At 37.4% G+C, this 24,570-nt stretch overlaps 1 protein-coding gene across 1 annotated transcript in view; it reads left to right on the top strand.

Moving 5' to 3' along the window:
- Positions 1 to 24,570, top strand: part of PRKDC (protein kinase, DNA-activated, catalytic polypeptide) — an 85,449-nt gene that overhangs the window by 19,480 nt on the left and 41,399 nt on the right. Inside the window, exons 25-51 of the mRNA XM_014936999.1 lie at positions 379 to 486; positions 1,928 to 2,154; positions 2,578 to 2,672; positions 3,496 to 3,595; positions 5,119 to 5,252; positions 6,128 to 6,382; positions 7,380 to 7,606; positions 8,469 to 8,677; positions 8,814 to 8,946; positions 10,004 to 10,162; positions 10,548 to 10,751; positions 12,010 to 12,195; positions 12,497 to 12,601; positions 13,552 to 13,719; positions 14,004 to 14,131; positions 15,157 to 15,364; positions 16,475 to 16,653; positions 17,733 to 17,901; positions 18,418 to 18,483; positions 18,900 to 18,972; positions 19,195 to 19,340; positions 21,112 to 21,249; positions 21,501 to 21,620; positions 22,557 to 22,700; positions 23,015 to 23,166; positions 23,774 to 23,905; positions 24,344 to 24,455. Of these exons, the coding sequence (XP_014792485.1) occupies positions 379 to 486; positions 1,928 to 2,154; positions 2,578 to 2,672; positions 3,496 to 3,595; positions 5,119 to 5,252; positions 6,128 to 6,382; positions 7,380 to 7,606; positions 8,469 to 8,677; positions 8,814 to 8,946; positions 10,004 to 10,162; positions 10,548 to 10,751; positions 12,010 to 12,195; positions 12,497 to 12,601; positions 13,552 to 13,719; positions 14,004 to 14,131; positions 15,157 to 15,364; positions 16,475 to 16,653; positions 17,733 to 17,901; positions 18,418 to 18,483; positions 18,900 to 18,972; positions 19,195 to 19,340; positions 21,112 to 21,249; positions 21,501 to 21,620; positions 22,557 to 22,700; positions 23,015 to 23,166; positions 23,774 to 23,905; positions 24,344 to 24,455 (4,077 nt within the window). The remainder of the gene's footprint in view (positions 1 to 378; positions 487 to 1,927; positions 2,155 to 2,577; positions 2,673 to 3,495; positions 3,596 to 5,118; positions 5,253 to 6,127; positions 6,383 to 7,379; positions 7,607 to 8,468; positions 8,678 to 8,813; positions 8,947 to 10,003; positions 10,163 to 10,547; positions 10,752 to 12,009; positions 12,196 to 12,496; positions 12,602 to 13,551; positions 13,720 to 14,003; positions 14,132 to 15,156; positions 15,365 to 16,474; positions 16,654 to 17,732; positions 17,902 to 18,417; positions 18,484 to 18,899; positions 18,973 to 19,194; positions 19,341 to 21,111; positions 21,250 to 21,500; positions 21,621 to 22,556; positions 22,701 to 23,014; positions 23,167 to 23,773; positions 23,906 to 24,343; positions 24,456 to 24,570) is intronic.

The following is a 24,570-nucleotide window of genomic DNA, read 5'->3' as shown; positions in this document are numbered from 1 at the left end:
TCAGGATTTTGGGGGTAAGGGGGGATGTAAGCCTTTTGAGTGGCACGTTATTCAGAGGAGTGTACAAATACGTGAGGATTTCATGATTCAAGTCTGTGGCATGCAATGCTTTTTGTCTGTCTCAGAGGATCTTACTGAAAGTTAGCTTGGAGATCTTTTCAGACCAGTTGAATAGAAAGCAGCTAACCAGATTTTTCATATATATACATTTATTTTTTTTAATCCTCAATATGGGAATGTAATACGAAACTGATTTTTCATTTTGTAGACCCTTTTTCGAAGAATATTTTTTTGTTGTTGTTATTACATATTTTGAATAGCAAAATAGCATAGAAATATATTAATCCTAGAAACGTAGTTGGCTTTTATTTTCTTCAGGTAACAAGGCAGTTGTATGAGCCTTTAGTCATGCAACTCATCCACTGGTTTACGAACAACAGAAAATTTGAGAGTCAAGATACAGTGGTGCTCCTGGAAGCTATCTTGGTAGGTCATAATTCTTCTCTTCTTTTTTCTATGCCATATGACTTTATTTTTAACTAGCATCCTTTTACTACTGAAAGAACCGGGAGCACGTAAACAGATACAATGCCTCCTTATTTATCTGAAAAAAAGAAAGCAGGTTATCAATTTTGTGATCTTTTAATGTCTCTTAACTGAGGTTTTGATGATGGATTTCTCTCTGACATTCCGAAAATGCAGGTCTTTAGGGTGTTTGTAAGATTAATGAAACACTATTTTTGTCATCAATGTATACAAGTGTTACCATTTGAGAAAACCAGTAACAATTTATTGTTGTTTAGACAATTATTCTATCACCCGATGACCCCTCCCCACCCAGAAAGAGAAATCAGGGAACACAAAGAGACACAAGGGTTGAAATATAAATAGATTTAATAGAATAAGACTAAATAATTAACAGTAATACTAAAGAACCTGTATTAATCCTGATACTGATATAAGGTATACAAGAATTAGGCAATTATATCAGTAGAAAGCTGTGCACTCCCAGCAGTGGACAGCAAATGTTGGACACTGCGAGCATAACAGCTCTGGGAGGAAAGGCCTCAGGGGTCCAGCACCCGGGCAAGGAGTTGTCTGGACCCCTGCCGTCAAGGGAGAGAGCACTGTGCAGCAAACTTTTCTGATTTGTATTGAATGTGATGTTCATGGTATGATACAATCCTGTTGGCCAGCCTGGGTCAAACAGCCAGGCCTTGCTGCTCCTCATCCCTGCACCTGGCAATGCTTGAAAACACTAAGACCTTGAATCCCACAGAGCCTGGCTAGCAATAAAGTAAATATTTTCATTAATCCAGGCACTAGAGCCTTCTAAAAGTGCAGTTTTCCCCAGCATTAGAAGAAAAATTAGTCCTATGTTGCTCAACCCAGGACAACAAGGAACTACCAAAATGCATAATATTTTTACTCCTACTCTGAAGGAAAGTTGCTTTTGATGTGTGCGTAGTTTTCCTCTAAGCTTCTTCCCTTTCACCAGGCACAAAAGCTTTACATTTAAAATTGGGTTTTGCACTGACCTAAAGTGGCTGGAGGCAAGATAGATCAGGAGGTTTTGCAGTACTTCTTGTAAATTAAAATCAGTGTTGCCCTACCACCTCTAAAGCAGAGGAAACTGGGTCATCAGAAAATGAAGTGAGTTACACAAAGCTTCTAAACTGTTCAGTAGCTGAGATGGGAATAGAAATCCAGATCTTTGAGGCCTAATCCAGTGCTATGAGGGTTAGAAATGCTGCCCCTTCCCTTGGACAGTAATAATTTTGAGGCTTTATTATTTCTGGGAAAGTGCAATTACATTTTTTTAACTTAGAAGCAACAACTGTGTGAATAAATTGCTCTAATAACTACACTGAGACAATGCATTGGGGTTTTTTTCAGTCTTGCAATAAACAATGTTGTGTAATTTCAGAGTGGCATAGTGGATCCAGTTGACAGCACTTTGAGAGATTTCTGTGGTCAATGTGTACGTGAATTTTTGAAGTGGTCTATCAAGCAGACAACACCGAGACAGCAGGAGAAAAGCCCAGCAAACACCAAGTCTCTTTTTAAACGGTTGTATAGTCTTGCTCTTCATCCCAGTGCTTTCAAGAGACTGGGTGCAGCACTTGCTTTTAACAACATCTACAGAGAATTCAGGTGAGCAAACGGAGCTCTCAACAGTAGCTAACTTGGACTAGAGGTTCGAGGATATAAAAAATTGCATGTAGAACTCAAATACTCATCCATTGGCACTCATTCTATTAATGAATGTAATAGCTGTAAAATTGAGTCCAATTATGAAATTTTAATTATAATTTGGTAGTTCAGACTTTCTGCATGTGGAGACTAGAAGTTTAAATTTCTGTCACAATTTTATGGTAAGTTACTTATGCCTTTTAAAGGTGGTCAGTGAATCTTCATTGGTATTCTTTTAGAGTGGTTTAGATGTATTTATTTTTATATAAAAATCGTGTGCAGTTTATGTTTACAGTGTTTCAATTTGGTTTTTTTTAATTACATTTTCACGCTGAGTCCTTCTTCTACTATGTTTCTTATCATATTTATTCCTGAATTTTAAAGGGAAGAAAATTCTCTGGTGGAGCAGTTTGTGTTTGAAGCATTGGTTGTGTTTCTGGAAAGTCTAACCTTAACCCATACAGATGAAAAATCATTAGGTGAGCTATAATTAATTAACTATGGAATGAAGAAGCAGCAATGAATTTAAAAAAAAAATAAATAAACCAAACCTTGAATCTATAACCGGAGGAAAAGTAAATGTGCTTACTTTTGCAACAAAGGAAGATTTATTTTTCATTACTGATAGAGGCATCTAGTTTTGATATCTAGTTAGGAACTCTTTGAATCAACTCCTTGCAGCATATAAAGGTGGAAGATTTTGTGCTCAAGAGAAAGAACCTTTGCTTGGAAAATTGGTATTTCTTTATATTTAGTGGAAGATTTCCATAATTTTGTAATATCCTTTCCTGTTTGCGTTTTCATTCTTCTCTACAATAGTATGTAGCTGTGTGAAGTTTCTGTGACCTCTTCCACAATACTAATGATTCTTTAGTAAACTTGCTTTTCTCTTTTTTTTCCATGCTCTGACTTCCATCAATTAATAGTATTAGAACATAAAAGCAAAAACTGATATTACAAACTGATATTTCTTTCAGAGAAACAGTTCGGGATATGATAGAAGTGGCCCCAGAGGAAATATTTCATGGAAAGAATTTAGTTTCTCTAAGCATGAGCATGGAAAATAGAATACACAGTTTTACAGCAGAGGCCTCACAGTTGGCTCTGGCCATGTTGACCTGTCTGCTATTTTATTGAAAAAGTTTACTTGAAAAATTTACTGTAGAAGCAGAGAGTAGTGGAGTTAATAGACATTATCCAGTGTGTAAGTCTCTTGCACCATTTCTATAGTGATAATACCTTGATTCGTTTAACCAAGTTATTAGCATTTAATTATACATGCCATTTCTCTCTTTCTAACAGGTACCACCCAACAATGTTGTGATGCTATTAATCACCTGAAGCGCATAATCAAGCATAAAGCACCTTCTCTGAACAAGGAAGGAAAGCGGCGAGTACCACAGTCAGCAATTTGCCATTCTTTTGCTTTTTTAACATCACATTTTGGTTAACAATGTATGTAGTTCCATTAATACATAAGACTGAATGGGGAGTTCATCCTGTCACTGTTGCTGACAGAGATCTCCTGATAAGTTTGTTGAACCACTGGTGAGAAGTGCTGGATATGATAAAAAAGGGTCATGATGGTCATTCTTTATTCCAGCCTGGTGAGCTGAGAACAGAGAGCTTGCTCTAGTTTGGCAAGGACAGAAGGGAAATAAAAGCATGTGCCCCTCACAGCAGTGTTTATAAAAACATTGGCACTGGTGTTACAAAGCATTTGGAGGAAACTCCTCCCAAGTTTGTTTTTTTTGGGGGGGAACGGGGTGGTGGTGGTGGTATTTTTAATTATTGCTGTACTGTTAGGACAAGCTGCAGTAGGATGATCAGTGATTAAAGAGGGGTGGTGAAAAAGGTGGAAAAAGGATGGATTCAGTGTCAGGCTGGATATGGAAGAATGGATTCGGTATTCAGTCTCCTTCTCTGGAGTTAATCAAAATCTGCCTGGACACAGTCCTGTGCATCCTGCTCTAAGTGAACCTGCTTTAGCAGAGGGGTTGGACTAGGTGATCTCTAGAGGTCCCTTCCAACCCCACCATTCTGTGATTATGGATGAAGCTCTGAGTCGCCTGATGGCATAGCTGACCCTGCTTTGAGCAGGAGGTTGGACTAGAGACATGAGCTTACTTCTGACCTGAATTGTCCTGTCATCCTAAAGAAACAGGCAAGTGGAGCCTGGGAGTTAGCTTGCTGCTGTGGCATGTGGTAAGTTAGGAAATTGGATAATTAGGGACAGGGGAAAACTATGGGGGCTTATTTAAACTTTAATCTCCGTTTTTGTCTCTGAGTGTTAGAAAGAAAGAGACCTGATTCTGCTTTTTAAAATTTTACAGCAAAGACCATGCTCTGGGGATCCATAGTAGAGTAGGGAGAAGGAAAGCAGTGCAGGATGTGCTTGTAGAAGAGCTCTTCCTTGTAGTGCCAGTGGTTTGTGGCTAGATAGATAAAAGGACCCTGCTTTGAGCAGGAGGTTGGACTAGAGACATGAGCTTACTTCTGACCTGAATTGTCCTGTCATCCTAAAGAAACAGGCAAGTGGAGCCTGGGAGTTAGCTTGCTGCTGTGGCATGTGGTAAGTTAGGAAATTGGATAATTAGGGACAGGGGAAAACTATGGGGGCTTATTTAAACTTTAATCTCCGTTTTTGTCTCTGAGTGTTAGAAAGAAAGAGACCTGATTCTGCTTTTTAAAATTTTACAGCAAAGACCATGCTCTGGGGATCCATAGTAGAGTAGGGAGAAGGAAAGCAGTGCAGGATGTGCTTGTAGAAGAGCTCTTCCTTGTAGTGCCAGTGGTTTGTGGCTAGATAGATAAATAATAGATTTATAATGCTCATGAAACATTTTGATTTTTTTTTCAACTGGAAGACTGTGTTGTCTTGGTAGATTTCATGAGGACTGTTAATCCCTATTATTTTTGTTGCAGAGGATTTCCACCTACTAAGTCAGTGTGTCTTCTGGACGTTGTCATGTGGCTCTTAGTGCAGTGTGGACGACCTCAGGCAGAGTGCCGACATAAAGCCATGGAGCTTTTCTATGAATTTGTTCCTTTATTACCAGGTATTGTAAGTCAGAATGCACTATTAGCTAGTGCCAGTGGTTTGTGGCTAGATAGATAAATAATAGATTTATAATGCTCATGAAACATTTTGATTTTTTTTTCAACTGGAAGACTGTGTTGTCTTGGTAGATTTCATGAGGACTGTTAATCCCTATTATTTTTGTTGCAGAGGATTTCCACCTACTAAGTCAGTGTGTCTTCTGGACGTTGTCATGTGGCTCTTAGTGCAGTGTGGACGACCTCAGGCAGAGTGCCGACATAAAGCCATGGAGCTTTTCTATGAATTTGTTCCTTTATTACCAGGTATTGTAAGTCAGAATGCACTATTAGCTTTGCTTTCTAAATACTGTGCATGCCTTCCTTCCCTCTGTGTGCTGAGCAAACTTCTTTGCTTTCTAAATACTGTGCATGCCTTCCCTCTGTTTGCTGAGCAAACGATTAATTGCAAGAAAAATTATTTTTGAGGTAAATATCTGCTCACTCAGTGCTGCTAAACAGAAACTGAGTAGTTGCTCATATTGGAAATCAAATACTGTGAGAACCTTGGAGTTTGTGGATATAGAAGAGGGCTTTATTGTGGACTTCTATTCTGCTCAGGAAGGAGAGCTTACAGGTCCAGAACTGCTGCTGTATCCAACTATGAAGGCAGTATTTGCTGACTAGAAATCAGTGGGAGCATCTCACAAATTGACTTCTTCCTTGTGGGTAATTTAAGTAGTATGACCAAAGCTAGACCAGAACCAATACCTTCTCTGCTAGAAGATCCAGTTTAAAACACAAAGTTTGGGCATACCAGTCCATTTGCATCTAATTCCTTAGAGGAAATGGGGTTTTTTTCGTAGATAATTTATATTTCTGTTTTCATTTCTATCAGGAAACATGTCTCCATCTTCTTGGCTGGCTGATGTTCTAAAAAACAGAGATGTTTCTTTCCTCATTAACAAATTTGAAGGAGGTGGCAGCGATGGCAATAGTCCATCTGGGATCCTTTCTCAGCCCACTCTCCGTGGTATGCAGGAGCCCTTCAGTTTACAGGCTGTCATGCGGTGGATGGATATGTTCTTAGCAGCCCTGGACTGCTACAATACATTCTTTGAGCTGCGAATGATCAAACCTCATGAAATACTGGGTGAGTGATTAACTGTTGCATTAATGTTCATTCATGTGTTTTACAGAAAGCCCATCCCAGAAAAATTCCTAACTTTAGGGACTTCAAGCTTTTTTCTTAAATGTGGAGTTGATGAATTTTACAAACTCTCCCAAAGGTTTAAATGACAGTTGTTGTACTGGATGTTTTTTGAAGTAGTACATTGTTAATAGTGTATCTTAAAATGTTTCCTTTCAGTCCTAGAAATATACCTTTAAATTTCTATCTCTATCATCAAGTCACCAGCAACTTCTTTTACTAAGAGATAGATTTTTAATTTTTTGTTTGATTTGTGATTTATTTTTTTTTAAATCCTTCCAAAGCTGTTTACCTGCTCTTTGTTAATGTCTGGAGGCAACTATCAGAAAGCAATGAAAGCAGTCCCCTGTTCAGTTTGAGGCCTGTACATGTTACCTTTCTTGAGTTCCTGATGCTTCAACTGCATCAGGTCCAAAAGCCTCGTATTTGAATTTTGATCGAGTGCATAATAATACCCTGTGTAGCCATTGGGTCTCTTAAATTAAACTGTTTGTGCAGGACTAAACAAAATGCTTTTTATCACTGATAATAGTGTTGCATAGTTACTTCATATATGAAATCTTGTACAAGTTCTAGGTAGTCCATCTGTCAGTGTCATCTCTGTCTTGGTTTAAGACAGTACTGTAAGATCATTGGACGCAGTTAGCATAGGGCTAAATTATTCAAAACTAGGAATTTTAAATTTTTATCCTTTTTATTACACATGCCTAAGTCATCATCATTAATATGTGCTTGTAATGATCAGTAACTAGGAAGCTACCCTTCACTGCCCAGAATTTTAATATTTGGAACTGGCATAGGACTTTTCGAAAATACTAGTGCGAGATGTGCTGGATTTCTGTGTGTTATCTCAGTTTGACTGTTTTCTTCCAAACACAAAACAATGTATTTAGAGGTTGAGAGGTACTGTATCGTTTCAATTTACTATGATTCTTCTTAGGAGTAAATGCAAGATCCTCGTTCTTGGAAGCTGTGCAGTTCTTCCTTGAGACCATTGCTCTGCACGATATCCACGCAGCAGAGCGGTGCTTCGGTTGCAGTTCAAAAGGCACCATGTTCAGTCCACAAGAGAGAGATGTGTATAATTACAGCAAGTGTACAATCATAGTCCGAATCATGGAGTTTGTCACCATGATCCTGGAAACCTGCCAGCAGGATTTCTGGAAGGTAGGCCTGTTTGTATCCTGTATCCTGTCTGTGGTGGATAAAAGATACAAATTTTATATGTAGTTAAAGATTTGTGTTTCCATTGTGAGGTTAGTTTGCTGGCGAACGTCATCTTTAGTGGGTGCTTTAATTGAAACTGATGACTAAGTGTCACAAACTGTTATGATCTTCACATGTATCAAAGAAAATTATATTGCCCAATTAGATTTTTGTGATTCATGTAGTTTTGATAAGAGAAATTAATATTTTGTCTCTATTCCAGTTGTATATTGACTATGGTAGATTGTCATTCTATACGGAATACTTGCAATGAATATGTTTTGCATGACTTCTGATGGCCTTAAATGTGTGGAGGTGATAGCTGCTTAAAAGGCAGAAAGGGAGATTATGGCAATTCTTCCTTGAATTGCTTTGGTGCAATATGAACTATATTTTACTATATGCAGTATAGTACTTTTGAATCTCTTAGGAAATCTACACTGCCAGGTTTAGTTCTGAGACTGACTGTCTCTTGTTTTAAACTAATCTGTAATAGAGGAGTATATCTGGAAATCAAGGTGCTTACAGGTGTGTAATCAGGACTGAAACAGGCCTAGGTGGACATAAAAGATCTTATGAGCAGTTTGATGAGATAGCATATATCCTATGTATATTTTTATAGATAATTTCTGCATATTAGCACAATTGGTTGAAAGTCACACATTTTGTAGAGAAAGGGAGTGTCACTTAGTCAGAATAGTTACCATTCCATGTTTTGTTTCATTTTAAATACAAGGACTAATGGTAAGTTATGAAGAATAAAATAAGAAAATCTAAATGGATTTTTAAATCAAGCTTTTATTTAATGTTTTATTCTTTCTAGCTACTTGAGAAGGAATTGCTTAATGCAAGCCTTATAGAGCTTCTGGTGATGACAGTGTGCGATCCATCACACGTAGGCTTTAACACTGCTGATGTGCAAGTTGTGAAAAATCTCCCAGATATCTCAGTAAGACTCATGAAAGCATTGATGAAATCTCCCTATAAGGAGTCTTTGAAACTGTGCATAAAGAAAAAAATCACGCTGCAGAGGTAAGTAGGGGCTTTCTGGTGAGCATGAATCCAGAGCAAATGCCACTCAATGTGAGAAACAGAAAGCAGATAATGTGTAAGGTTGTACATGAAGCTTCCCACCAATGTAATGTTATTGCTTCTCTTTTCTCATTAGCCTTGAGGACCTTTGTTCTGTCGATCTGTTTAATTCAGAGGCACGTTTTGATCAAGTTAGGTTTAGTGCTGTCCTTTCTGCCTGCAAGCAACTCCAGAAATCTGGCCTGCTTCATTCTGTTCTTCATGATCAGGTAACTGTTTACCCAGAAAATAATGGTGAATATTTTTATACCATAAAGAGCTTTTTCTGTGTAAAACAGAGAACAGATCAGATGAAGAAATTGTGTAAAATTAGATCTCAGTGAAGAGCTGGTGTTGAATAGGGTCAGAAATAAATGTTTTGTGTTTACTCTACAAATTTGAGTAGCACAATACTGAGGTTTGAATGATCTTCATAATTATGTCTGTTTTTCTCCAATTTCCAGGGCCAGGAGGCAACTAGAATCTACCTAAAACTTCTCTTAGTGAGCTTCACAATACTGAAAACTCAACAAATCAGGAAAAAATCACTATCCTATAAAGGAAGCATTTTTCAAAAATTTTAAGCAGAGAACATTCCAAGTGATGGGGGAATTTGAAAAAGGAATACATTCTGGTTGATCAGGAGCAATATAGTGGGTCTGAGCTGCAGGAAAACGGGATGGAGAGCAGTTGGGGGGTGGGGGGCAAGGCTATCTTACTCAAGAATTCTTTCTGCTAAATTTCCGATTAGTTAATTATTTTACTTTGGGCAATTGAAGGAAAACAGGCCATGCAACAACCCCAAGCAGTGAGAGAATTTGTCTACTAGCGATCCAGGCTATATTTAGCAAGTAATAAAATACTTAATTTCTGTGGGGTGTTTGCCATTTATCCTCTAAGTCTAAACAAAAGCTAGAGCTATGATTGTAGGATGGTGATATTCAAGGACCTGCATGGTTTACCTTTTGTGGCCCACCCATTCTGACTAAGCTGTTCATTTTATTTCTGTAGTAGTGTTATCTGAAAACAATCTGGAGGAGGATCAGAACCTTTTGAAGATTTTCAAATGACTATTAGTTTATTCTGAACTTTGCACGCAACAGGGTTGTCTGGTTAAAAATCATGTTCCTCAGTTAGAAAGGTGTCTCCTCATGGTGTGTTTGCATCGCTTTATATGAAAACGACCTGGAGTTCAAGAGTTTTTATTTGCTATTCAGGTGGATTGGAAGGCCTTTGTTATTTTTTTCATCTTATATTAATTGTCACCTGTTTTTTTTATTCCCATAGGATGAAAGGCCTCATTTCTCAGTTGGCTCTAAGCTTCTTTCAGTTGTTTATAAAGGTATTGCACCTGGGGGTGAAAGGATGTCTCTTCCATCATTAGACATCAGCAGCAAGCGATTAGCTGATAGACTCCTGCAGTTGGCCTTTGCTCTTGATGACCAGGTAGGATACAGTTCTCCAATCTTTATACTGAATCATCATTTAATACTCATCATCAGTACTCTTCTATCCATATTTTGAGTAGAGGAGGTTGGTGTTATATTCATAATCCTGCGTAGGAACTGTAAGGATTTGTTGGCTTAATTGAGTGATGATTGTAGACAGCAAGCATTTCGGTATTCTGTTTGTGCTTTATTTTTGTGCTTTCTGGTAACATAAAAGAGTTTGGAATGGAAGCTTTAAAAAACTCATGGGCTTTTATAAGAAATGAGTGGAGCAAGAGTTTGGAATGGAAGCTTTAAAAAACTCGTGGGCTTTTATAAGAAATGAGTGGAGCACATAAACATGGGCTTGAGATAACTCTGTCTCTATACCTTAATTTTCACAGTGTGAGGAGCTAGTAAGTCTGCTGTTGAACACAGTGGTGTTATCTGTGCCATTATCAGGAGCATCCCAGAAGAACCTGATCAATTTCTCTCATGGACAGTATTTCTACAGCCTGTTCTCAGAAACCATTAATCAACAGCTGCTGAAAAACCTGGATGTGATCGTAGTCCAGCTTATGGAATCAGCTGTCAGCAATCCCCAAATGGTACCCTACTTTTAACATTCGCATTTGACTTTGTCCTTTAAAAGAAGAAGTAACACATTTTTTGTAGTTATAGGTGGATGTAAACTGAGTGTGTAGTGGGGAAAAAGTGCAGTTGGTTGCACTTTGGATAGCATTGCACTGATAGGTGTTTTTTTTTATTATTTTTTTGTCATTGCCTACTGGTGCTACCTTCATGATTGCTGGCAACCTGACATAACTTAGGCTGTCTGACATATCACAGCAAACTGAGTGGAAAGTGCTTACCTATTACCTATCCTGAAATCTATTGATTTCAGGACTGTTTTGCACAGTACTTCAGATGGAGAATGTCCTTTCAAAGCAAGTCTGATTGTTCCCATTTACTGTACTTTAATTTTCATTATAGAGTGGTCCCAGGGCGTGTGGACTGGATTTGGTTTGGATAGAACTAAACTGGAAAGTGAACTCCAACTAGTAATGGGCATGTAGTCCGTAGAGCTAGATCAAAGTAGTAAAAAGAGAAGCAAACACATACACAAACAACTCCCTGTGACCTGAAATAAATACAAGGTAGAGTCATGTATTCAGTCTCCGCACCACTTGTTTTGCTGAACAGATTTTTCTCCTGCTGGTCCACATGGGCTATTTCTCCTATTTTTCATCTCACACCAATTAAATTTTTAAGTATTGATCTTTTGTTGATCTTCTGTGTCATTCTGGATTATCATTTATTTCTCCATATTGACATAAAAAGTATGGGAAGGAATTGCTGCTTTGTACTCTGAATGAAACAGGAGTAAATTGGATAGAAGTCTTTTTTGAGAAGTGTGTGCTTTTCAATTTCTTCAGAGAAACTTCCCTTGTATCTGAGATTTAAGTCAAGCATTACTATGTGATTTAATAAATTAAACTTCAGTCTGCTGATATGTCAGGGCAGGATTTTCATAGTTCCTTAATTAGGCATTTACTTTCCATTAAATACAGTTACGTTTAAGGATGTGGGATAGAATTAAGATCTTCTAATTTTAGATCCTTATATTAGCTTTCTGACACAGTCAAAGAGGAGAAAGGTGCTTCTAATTTAGGTGCTTTTAGGACAGAGAGTATGTCAGACAAATTAAAGGGATTTTCTTCTTTTTCCTTTAACATCAACCTTTCAGTCAGGTGTTGGGTTCTCCTGAGTCTGTGATGTTTTTTCTGTGGTTGCCCATAGCAGTGAAGAGATGCTGTCATCATTTTGTTTAGAATTCAGGAATCTGCCTGTTGGTTTTCCTTCCAGGTTGGCAGCATTTTGAATGGGATGTTGGATCAGAGTTTTAGGGAGCGTACCATACGCAAGCAGCAAGGAGTGAAATTGGTCACAGCTGTACTAAGGAACTGGAAGAAACTGGACAGCTGGTGGGCCAAAGGTTCAGCTCCCGAGAGCAAAATGGCAGTCTTGACCCTGCTGGCAAAAGTTCTCCAGGTATGCACTGCTTTATGAAATCCAGGTAACTTCTCTAATTGTGTAGGAATTGTATCTTAGTATTTTTTTGAACTGAAAATACCCAACATTATGTTTGTTTGTACTGTGTAGCTTTTAGAATTCTTTTTGATAGTTCTTTTAAAAACAAAACCACTCTGTATATGCTTTCTGTTAATTTGGTGTATTTTTGGAAATTAACAATTCTATAGCTCATGTTTTTATTGTTTATTAATGCAATGATCTCTTTGTCTAGTTTAAAAAAAAAAAATCCTTATTCTTTTTATTTCTTCTGTTGTTCCAGATAGACTCTTCAGTTTCTTTCAATACCAATCATGAAGCATTTGCAGCCGTTTTTAATACTTACACCAGCATACTTACTGATCAGAACTTAGGCTTAAATCTTAAGGTAAATTGCTCAATTCATGGCATACCCACTCTCCCCAGATAAAAATGTTAGTGGTTCATGAAATTCCATGTTATTTGGCTTAAATTTTACCTTAGTTTGCACAGTAACATGGACGTCATTTCCATTTTTTTATTCTCCTGTTCAACATCCTAAAAATTGTACAGGATCCTTTTTGTTCTATGGACAGTGGGCAGTATCACAGATCTGCTTTGGTTTTAAGTGCTCCTGGTTTTTTTTTTTTTCTTGCCCTAATGAAAGCCATGTAATTTTTAGAGAAAACCTTGCTGTACGTTGCAAGTAGTTTAGAACTCTGAAGTGTTCAGTTGAGAAATGACAGATAATCAGGCATTAAAAAGAAGTGGCATTTCCTACATGTCAAATCACAAATATCTGCCATGATTTTAATGTAATAATGACTTAATTGTTTTATGTGGGTTGGTCAGGAGGGGGCGATAAAGTACTGCATACTGGAAGTGGAAGTCCTAAAGGGTGCTGGATTGCAGGCTTTGGACTAGAAGACTAAAAATTTTGTACTTACAAAACAGCTTTGCGTGGTTGCTGCTCAGTCAGTCTGCCGTTAGCCAGACAGAGTTTTGTACTTCCCTGTGGATTCAAAATAAATAAAGTTTGGGATCTTCCTTCGTCTGCCAGGGGGTGTGTTAAATGAGGGACTTGTGTGATTATTGTTCTTTTAAGCAAGCATCCATTAAGTCTTATTGATAGCCATGTCAGCCATGAGATATTAATTAGCTTTTAACTCCCATCAGCAGTGACCAAAGCTGTTTTTTGAACTAGCACCTTAAAGAAGAGCAGCTGCATAACATGCCTTTGTCGGCACACTGAGCCGTTGAGTCAGTAAGCACAGCCACTGCTGGCTATTTTGTGGTCCTATTCAAAATGCTTCATAGAGGATCATTTTTTAAGTGTGAAACTGCATTTCTTTTCTTCAGGGCCAAGCTGTGATAATTCTTCCGTTCTTCACTAATTTGACTGGAGAAAAACTTGATGACCTTAAGAATGCTCTTGATCAATTTGTTGCTTTCAATTTTCCCATGAGGTCAGATGAGTTTCCCAAAGGAACGTTGAGGCACAATAACTATGTGGACTGCACTAAGAAGGTCAGTATTTTTAACAAATATGTGGTTGGAAGCCTAAGTGAACTGTCTCTAAAGACAATGTTTCACAAGATCTGGAATTAAAAGAGAGACTCTCAGTTCACATAAGGAATTCAGTTTTTCTGTTTCTGAGTTATATCTTTATCCAGAAGTTTAATGTACAGATACACATTAAATAAGCATGTCCTTCTGTGCATCTGCTTCTGATCAGTACTGAAAAATAATTACGTAATTGGATGGAATTGATGTGATCTAGTGTGGCTCCTTATGTATTACTTCTTTTTCAGTTATTAGATGCGTTAGAATTGTCCCAGAGTCCAATGCTGTTGCAGCTTATGACAGAAGTCCTCTGTAGGGACCACAGGCATTTCATGGAGGACTTATTTCAAGCCAGCTTCAAAAGAATTTCCAGAAGGTGAGTTTAGTCTACTGGATTTTGCTCTTGTTCTCACTGAATTTTTGCTGAAGCAAGTTTGTTTTCTCTACTACGTTGTCCTTCTAATAGTGATGATTTATACCATAAAGTTTTACAGAATGGTTTTATTTCAGATTTTGCTTTTGTTTTCACATCTCCAAAATATTTCTGAAGCCAGAACAAGTGACACCAACCTCCATAGGACCCTTCCAATGCCTGGGCAAATTTTGTACAGCCTTCTGTAAATTAGCTTGTTCTGGAAGAATTCAGTTAAAGATAGTAATTTGTGTGTGATTCCTGTATTTACTGTCCCTGCGTAACCACACAGTCACTTAAGCAGATAGCACTTAAACCGACAGTGAATTGCTTTGTTCAACTCCTTTGAAAATAGAACAGCACATTTATTTAATTGAAAGTTTCGCGGGCGATAAATGGTAGACATAAACATTCTTTGTCCACAGAAGAGGTCTTCAATCTCTTCCAAACCCAAATATTCCAATTCATGATAAGCTATTAAGTAGTGACTATTGGAGCATGTATTTTCCTGGACAAAGTCATTTACCTTAGGCACAAATCCCATTATTGAGTTTTACTTTTTATAAAATTATTGAGAAAAGTAATTCATCTAGTAGTGGAACACTTGATAGGCCACAAAAAGACCTGATAACAGTGTAGTCTCCTCCTTTTCTACCTTCTTGTTTGCCACCAACCTTTACCTGTACCAAATCAATATTTTTTTTAATTGTTCACCAAAAAAGGGACTGAAAAAGCTAATGATTGATTTTGAATTAAACTAAGAAAAATACACAAACCAGTTTACCATCTGTTGCAGAGTAAGAAGCTGAGATTTTCTTTAGAGAGCTCCACAGTAAGTGGGCGATTCAGCCTGATCTTGCATGTCTTACAGGATGATAAACCAAGAGGGTATGAACGCAGACAGTAAAGATTTTACATGTTGGGGGGTTTTGAAACGTAAATGGAGTCTGGTAAAAGAGTTTTCATCTTGATATTTCCATCTTGTTTAGGAGCACCACTGACAAACAAGTGATACTCTTGGACACTGTTCACAAAATGTTCCAGAGGGAAGACCTTATTTCAAATACTACCCGTCAAGCGTTTATGGATCGCTCCCTCCTTACTCTCTTGTGGCACTGCAGCTTGGATGCACTGAGAGAATTCTTTGGCAAGATTATAGTACAGGCTATGGATACACTTAATTCCAGGTTTACAAAGGTATGAATTACTTCTTTCTTTTTTTTTTTTTTTTTTTTTAAGATGGGGGAAGGTCTAATAATATGCTGGTGTTGGTATGTACATTTTGCTTAACTTGGAGTGAGGCACTAATCAAAGCCATTTGCTTTCAGTTTCCTATGTCTTGGAGAAGATGTTTGTGCCAATTACATAGTTTGGTTATTAGTGAGAAACATTTCTTTATTCCCCAACCCACTGTTGCTTTGAAGTTAATGTATGTTTGCATATCTGCTGTGTATAAAAATTGAAGTTTTAATGTTATCTATATAGATATCTAAAGGGGTCTGAAGTTCTGTCAAAAGCAAACCCCGTTCTAACTTTGAAATATAAAAGCTGGATAAAATTTTAGCCTGGTGCTAGGTTGTAAGAGAAGTATTCAACCTCCGTAATGAAAGCTCTTAAATTAGGTGCCTTACTTCTAGAGAAAGAAATACATCTAATCACTGCAAAGATCCTTCAGCAAGGGATTAGGAGCACAGATGATCCTTTCTCTATTTACAGCCTATCCTCTATCTTAAAGTATAGTTACAGGCAATAATTTTGTTGTCAGTGGAGGCGTCTGCTCTTGCTGTAGTTCTTCACTCCCGTGGTTTTGCTGATGCAGCTGTTTAAAGGCAGCAGGGCAAACAAGATGCTGAAATTATCCAAATTTACTAACAGTTATTAAAAACAAAATGCTAAAACCAAGACTTATGTAGAGTCGCCCCCAGCACGTTTCTGTTGCTGTAGATGATGGCACCAAAGTGAGGTGCTTACAGAAACTCATGAATGATACCCAGGATGGTGACAGGTATGTTTTGCCTACAGTTGTCATGAGTCTGAGCCGTATTCTGCTTATTTCACTCAATATCATTATAATAATTTAAGCCAACTGTAGTTAAGATAACTCACCTGATAAAGAGCAGGTCAAAATAGTTTTAGTAACTGTATTAGACAGGAACTTGGAATCTGTCAGTCTTTTATTATCAGCAGCTCTTTTCTCTGTTTTAGAAGGTAGAGGTGAGCTGAAGGCTGTGCGGTTACTCTGATTTCTACTAAGGAAGGGCAGGGTCTAGGAAATCTCTTTCTGAGTTCTTTCTTATTTGTTTCCAGTCCAATGAATATACTTTTGATACACAAGTCACCAAGAAAATGGGGTATTACAAGCTGCTGGAAGTGATGTATGTGCGTCTTTCAAAAGAGGATGTTTACTCCAAGGACTCTAAAATTAATCAAGCTTATCGTGGCTCTGTGAGCGTAGAAGGAAATGAACTTACCAAAACACTAATAAAGTAAGACTACTGTTTCTTTTATTCCTCCTAATTTCTAATTAGGTTTTGGGCAGATACACTTTTAAAGTATGCCATGTAAAGGAGAAGATTGATTTGCTCAAGAGTAAATGTTATCTGTGATGTAGCTTTCAATTGTGCATGAAATACAGAATATTGAATTTAGATTGATAGAATGATCTTTAATGTAGACTACAATCTTATCAGGATAACTTTTGCCTTCTCTTTTTGCCATTTCTCTTGGTTAAGCTTGTGCCTTTATTTTTGCTTTTCAATATGGTTCTTGGCCTTTGTGTTTTCACAATTTCAGTTTCAGTATACTTAACACTTTCACGTAGAGTATGGTTCTGTGTTGTAAGATTGGTGTTTATATGATTGATAGAGAAAATGGGATGGATTTTCATTTACATTTCATAATATAGCAGCACACCCAGTAGGTGTAATTTTAATCAACACTGCAGAGGGTTACAAGAGATTAATACTGAATATATATACTAATGAATATTATTTAGCTAGTTTAATATTCTGGGGAAAAAAATCAGATGTCTGAATTGCTGGTTTTCGGGGGCTTTTTTTGTTTTTATTTTATTTTACAATGCCATTTTCTATGAGGACTTTAAAAGAATTTCTTGGCTATGTTTTGCAGAAGATCTATAAATGGTTATGGGGAAAAGACCTATAAAAATTGCATCTAAACTGGTTTTCTCTGGCTAACCTATAGCATAGCTTGGCGTGCCTGTCTATTCATAATTTCTTAGGAAAGAACCAAGAGAGATTAATGTGTGTATTGGAACATATCTCCATCTTATCTGAAAGTGGCCTGTCATTGTATTCCTGACATTGAGGACTGCTGTGTAAATAATTGGGGAAGTTGACTTTGTCATTGCTGAATGGTTCTATTTCAGCACAATATGCCTGCAGAGAACTTGAGCAAGTCTGACGTGGCTTAATGCTGATACTGCTACAATAATAAAGATTACTTGAAATTCTCTTTACTGGTCTCTGATTGGGGCCTTTCCTGTGCTGCTTTTAAAAAAAAAATAGACTTCTGATGGTGTTTTCTTGCCTGTTTCTATTTTAAGGTCATGCTACGATGCCTTTACAGAGAACATGGCAGGAGAGAGTCAGCTGTTGGAGAAGAGGAGACAGTATCACTGTGCAGCATATAATTGTGCTATTGCTGTTATCAGTTGTGTCTTCACTGAAAGTAAATTTTATCAAGGTTTTCTTTTCACAGAAAAAACAGAAAAGGTGAGAAGCATGAGCATGAACCACAAAGCGATTTTACTTGATTACAATAAATCCAAGAATCAAACCTGCATGATGTGCAATTATATTAACAAACCACCCAGTGAGGCACTTAGAAGGAGTCATAGATGACTTTCTTGCATCCTTCATGCAATATCAATTGTTGATGAAAGTTTTACCATCTGTTTGGGAATGAATAAAGTAGTGATACATTTATCCAGTTTTCCCTCCACTCTCAATCAATTTTCTAAAATACGAGAAAAGACCCTATTGTTTAAGTTTTCCAGTATATTTGATTAAGTATATTCAGCTTTACAGAGCACATTGCCTGTGCTGTGAATTCTTGAGTAGTGGAATAGCAAGATTTCCTTAAAAGTATTGGTCTGGAAGAGTAAACACACCATATTTTCTATATTGTACATTGATCTGGGTTTTTTTTAAGAAGAAATACGTTCAAAGCAATTGTTATCGTGTGCAGAATTATAATTTTGGTATTTCCAAACATGCTTCGGTTTGCAGAACTTGCTGATTTTTGAAAATTTGATAGACCTGAAGCGTGAATATACGTTTCCTGTAGAAATTGAGGTGAGTGGAGTTTCTGGGCTTTAGTGTTCCTAAGTAAAAATCATTGCTTTAACAGTGTCACTGTTCAATTCACATACAGAGAAAGAAAATTCTGTGGTGAATAAAAAGTAGAGTACTCCTTTAATGTTTTAAAATACATTTTTCTGAGGGAAATACACACTTGAGATTTAGCACACACTTGCAGTGCATGTAACTGTAATACACTTTTTAACACATTGACTCTAATAATGAACAGCTGTAGGAATAAGTAATTTAGATGTTGTTCTGTAGCATTAATTATGATAATTTATAACATGGGATTTCCATTAATGTTAAATGGCTTTGATTTTTTTTGGCAGTTCTGTAAATAAATAATTGTAAATAAACTGTAAATTTAGAAAAAAATTAATTTTCAAACTTTATTTCTTGCTGTTTAGGTGCCTCTGGAAAGGAAGAAGCGGTACATTGCTATTAGAAAGGAGGCCAGGGATGCAGGGAGTAGTGATCAGGGTATGAAAGTCATTTATGACTATGAAAAAAATGCCTTCTTACTTTTCAGACAGTGTTCATTGATGTGTTGCTAACTGGCTTCTACAGTATCAGGAACAAATAAAAGGATTCAATGTACTTAATCTAACAAGCAATTCCCACCCACCCTCAAGTTTTAGTGGCCAATAAAAGTTTGTTTCTTGTCATTTCCTTCATTAATGGTTTATTCTTTTTCCTATTTAGATGAACCCAAGTATTTAGCTTCTGCATCATACATGATGGATAGCAGTTTGAGTGAGGAAATGAGTCAGTTTGATTTTTCTACTGGAGTCCAAGGTTTTTCTTACAGCTCCCAAGATACAGCTAGCAGTGCTCGTTTCAGGAGAAAGGTAATCTACTGACTTATGTGCTACGAGGAAGAAAAGTTTTATACTTTCTAGCAATTGCATACATTTATTGGAGTTGAGAGAGAAATTTCCAGTCTCCAGATTTGTTCTACTTACCTGAGAATGGGTTTCTCTGGAAAATGAAGGAAGGGAACTTGAGCTGTGTTCTGTTGGTCATTTTTCTTCTTCGCTCTCTCCACTGTCTACAGGTGGCAGAAAAGCAATACTCTACCTTGGATTTCTAAAGTTGAGTAATGTGGGTGAAGTCCAGCCTGAATTGTAAAAATGTGGCTTTTGACTTTGAGCACTCTCAGGATTATCCTGTGGTGGCTGTATTTCTGTTAGGCACCCAGTTTCTTCAGTTCCCTCCTCTTTAGGTGTTTGAAGGCACTTGACCAAGCTGAACGTATCATATGTATGGAATAAGTGATCAAACACTTTATTATTTTTGTGTTGCTGTTTTGGTGCCTTGTGTTTAACTGTGGCTCTGGGAAGAACAGCATTTGATCTTCTACTTATTTTTGTGTTGCTGTTTTGGTGCCTTGTATTTAACTGTGGCTCTTGGAAGAACAGCATTTGATATCTTTTATGACTTTAAGTTGGGTTCCTTCTGCAGTCAAAAGATGTCTCATCAACAATAATGATGATAGGGTAGATATTTGCTATAAAACAGAAAGAAAGCTTGTAAAAGTGTCATCGACATTGAAGATATAATCTGTCAAAGTAACTGTTAACATTGGAAAAGATGAACTGTTTTTATGTTTTGGAGGAAGGAGGTGTTTTAGCTGCAATGAGGTTAAGCAGAAATATACTTTCAATCTGCTTTGTGTAGTTATGGTGCAGTTTCTAACTACAAACAATTGTCCTTTGTGATTTACTCTGTGTAGCAAGAGAGAGCTGCTGTGGTTGCTAGTCAGTGTGAAACAACAAATCCATAAAAATAGGGCTTTCCCACCTGTGGAAAGTGTTAACACATTCTTTCAGCTGTGAAGTGAAATAACTTCTGTGAAATGAAATCATTTCTGTGAGGTTCAGCTAACTCCTGCTTCCAGCAGCTGCCACACCTATCCTAGCAGGTAGTAAAGTCAGAGTAACACGAAGCTGACACAGAATCACAGAATCACATGGGGTTGGAAGGGACCTCTGGAGATCATCTAGTCCAACCCCCCTGCCAGAGCAGGTCCACCTAGAGCAGGTTGCACAGGAACTTGTCCAGGCAGGTTTTGAATGTCTCCAGAGAAGGAGACTCCACCATCTCCCTGGGCAGCCTGTTCCAGGGCTCTGCCACCCTCAAAGTAAAGAAGTTTCTCCTCATGTTTAGGTGGAACTTCTTATACTGAAGTTTGTGCCCATTTCCTCTTGTCTTGTCACTGGGCACCACTGAAAAAAGCCTGGCCCCATCTTCTTGACACCCATCCTTTAAGTATTTATGAACATTGATCAGAGCCCCTCTCAGCCTTCTCTTTATGAGCATTGATCAGATCCCCTCTCAGCCTTCTCTTTATGAAAAGACCTAAGTCCCTCAGCCTCTCCTCGTTAGAGAGATGCTCCAGGCCCCCTGACATCTGTTGGCACAGAATGTAAAAGATGTCCACAGCTCATACATGTATTTGGGAAGTGTCTGAACAGCACATTTGATGTATTCCCTCTTGCACACCCTGAGTGTATAGTCAAATCTGTAAACACAGGTAGGATCAGAATGACTCATGGCATTGTCATGATTTAAAAGAAAATACAGTGGTGTTATTAATCCTAGTAACAATTTTTTTTTCAGGAGCCCACAGAATACAAGGTTCTAAATGATGAGATGGAACTGGAAATGGATGAACTCAACCAACATGAGTGTATGGCTTCTATGACCACTCTCATTAAACATATGCAGAGGAACCAGATCACACCCAAAGTGGAGGAGGCCAGTATTGACCAAAAATTTGGTATTTTTTTCACTAATTATGGCAAGAAAAGGGAGTCATGCAAAAATTTGGTATTTTTTTCACTAATTATGCCAGGAAAAGGGAGTCATGATTAAATCCCTTCATTTGTTAATTTTCTTGGCTATGTTTTAATGAGATCTGTGTGGCTTGAGCTGGGGGCTTTTGGGCTAGATAAGCCTGTTTGGTCCAAGAAGTGAGTTGATTTTTGCTCCTCTCTTCTAAATTTCAGGGGACAATTCCAGTAGATCTCCCTCTTTGGATGAAATTTCTGCATGGCAAATTAGGAAATCCATCAGTACCGCTAAATATTCGCCTCTTCATAGCAAAACTTATTGTTAATACTGAGGATGTGAGTAATTTTTTGGTCATATTTTTTCTGTTAATGTAAGAGCTTGTATTATAATACCAACTCTGTAGCTCTTGTGGGGTAAAATCACATCAGCTGAGAGTTTTGGGGCATTCAAATTGAGCAGTTTGCTGTGATAAAAAGGAGTGCATTCATTGCCCAAAATTCCAGATAGTGCCAGTATTTTGAATGTAATATAAGTACTTTTTCTCCCAAACTCTACTTCTGTACGTAGACGGTGTCCACGATATGTGTCTTCTGTAAAGTATAAGTAATTGATTCGTTGATACTGAGTAAGAGAAACGGCTGATTACATTTGCCATCTTTGCAGGAGCAGATATAATGTTTAATGGTCACAGATGAATCTTATGGAAAACCTTAGAGCTAAATGATCTTCTGGTTGCAGAAAGATATTAAGATAGCATAACATGTCTTTGCCTGAGAAGAAATGTTTTCTAACGCTCATTCTTGGGTAAAATATTCTCATCCTATTTCATATAGTGATTTTAAATCATAGTGGTTTTGCCTGAAATATTACAAATAGAAAATACAAGAAGTCTGAATTTCAGAACTAATTCAGAAAGCTGTAACACTTGCTTAATGATACCTTCTTAGTAAAGCTGTCTGAAATGGGAGACTAGATGAATGGCATGCTCTTTCAAATCATTTAGAGACAGGTTTTTTGAGTGAGAGCAGTATTAATGTGGGCTCCAGTGAAATAATTAACTTTATGGGAATTCTTGGTTAAAGGTTTCTACGAAGTGAGGAATGTAGTTATGGATCCTTTTTATTCTAAAATTTTTGTGGTTATTGCTTCAGAGGTTAAGCGAAGTGATAAGAGGTTGATTTAGCTATCTTACCTCTAATGATTATTTAACAACAGGTTATTGAACAGTTGGATAGTTTGTACTTGATCACTGATTCTCCTGCTTTCCTTAGGTTTTCCGACCTTATGCAAAGCAATGGCTTGGTCCATTGCTGCAGCTTGTTGTTTCTGGGAATAACGGAGGTGAAGGGATTCATTACATGGTAGTGGAAATAGTAGTTACTATCCTTTCCTGGACAAGTGTGAGCACTCCCAAAGTAAGGAAATGTTAAATTCATTTTTATGGTTATTGTAACTATTTGGTAAGGAATGAGTGAGTTTGTTATTATGTGCTTTTAATAATTTTCTACATCAGTCCACTGTTTCTTTTATATATTAACTTCAAAAATAACTATTTGGTAAGGAATGAGTGAGTTTATTATTATGCACTTTTAATAATTTCCTACATCAGTCCACTTTTTCTTTTATGTATTAACTTCAAAAATAGCTTATTTGCTTGCTTGCTTTCATAAAACAATAGATGTCTTCATGTTGGAGTCACTATGTTTATTTTTGCTCCTGTTCATTTTAGGGGAATATTAAGGATGAGATTTTAGCTAACAGATTGCTTGAATTCTTAATGAAGAATGCCTTTCACCAAAAAAGAGCTGTGTTCAGACACAATCTGGAAATCATAAAGACAGTTATAGAGTGTTGGAAGAACTGTCTCTCCATACCTTACAGGTAAGCGTTTAGACAATTGCTTTCATTTATCAATATTTCAAGACTGTAAGTGAACATTACCAAAGGAGATGAAATTCAGCTGAAACAGTAAACTTTTTGCCCTAGTGTTGACAGTAGAACTTCAGAACTAAACTCTCCAAAGGTTGTTACTTAATTTGCAAAACAAGAAGGAGACAGGGAAAACATATAGAGGATTGCAACAAAGCAACAATAAAAGCAGGAGTAATCTCTGCAAAGATTTACATTTTATTTGAAATTTTGGATATTAGCATTGACTATTGGTGCACTGTTACTAAGACTTCTGTGATCTGCTGTGCTCCTGAACTTGTTGCAGAGAATTTCTGTGGACTTGCAATCTCTTCTTAGGTTTTGTGTTTGGTTTTTTTTGGCAAAGACTTCTTCATTGAAGCTAAATACTTACTTCTTTCTGAATATATGCTTTTTACTGGTTTTGATAGGAGTGTATATGCACATATAGGTACTTTCTGCTGGTTTTGGTGGGGTCGTGTGTGTGTCTATATCTGTATATACACTGAGAGAGTGATTTATGGTGTGTATATTTTGGATTTTTCATGTCAATCATTACTTTTATGTTTTTATCCAACAGTTTAATATTTGAAAAGTTTTCTAGTGGAGACTCTGATACAAAGGACAACTCAGTGGGAATTCAGCTGCTGGGAATTGTTCTTGCTAACAATTTACCTCCCTTTGACCCGAAGTGTGAAATAGATCGTGCCAGGTGAGAAATGCAGCTTTTTGGAGAATGAGCTTGATAAAAGCTTAAGACAAAGAGAGCAAGTCTGACTTGTCAACATGAAGTATGGGAGCTGGATTGTTCATTTATTGGAATTGTTTGTCCCATCATCCCTCTGCTATTGTCTGTCAGATGAAATGCTTTGCTAGCTGCAAACTGCAGACCATGTTTATTTTGGAAAATATCTAGAAGGTTGTAAGCTTTTTTACAGTGGGCCCCAGGGTTGCAGTTTCACGGGAATTAACAGAATTGGGAATTGCCAAGTCAGGGAATTTGTGACACTGCAGGTAGAACTCCATGTTGTGCTGTATTCAACTCTTCTAAAAGCAGTCACTGTTGCTCTAAGCAGCTCGGGTGAGTTCTTTTGAGTTAAAAATTGGGTGCTGGAGTAGTGGCTTACAGCAGGTCTACCTTTTGTATTAGGTATTTCCAAGCTTTGACCAGCAACATGGGCTTCTTAAAGTATAAAGAAGTTTATGCAGCTGCAGCAGAAGTGTTGGGACTTGCTCTTCAATACATTGCTAAGAGTGAAAATGTAAGTGAACTGCATTGTGTGTTTGACCATTCCTGTCCTAATTCTATATACATCTTCTGTATGACTACTCAATTCCGCTGCAAAAAACTCAACAGTCTTTATCCAACAGATCGAG

This window comes from Calidris pugnax, unplaced genomic scaffold, assembly GCF_001431845.1.
Source record: "Calidris pugnax isolate Ruff unplaced genomic scaffold, ASM143184v1 scaffold51, whole genome shotgun sequence".
Taxonomy (NCBI): domain Eukaryota; kingdom Metazoa; phylum Chordata; class Aves; order Charadriiformes; family Scolopacidae; genus Calidris; species Calidris pugnax.
This window is presented reverse-complemented; position numbering and strand designations above follow the sequence as displayed.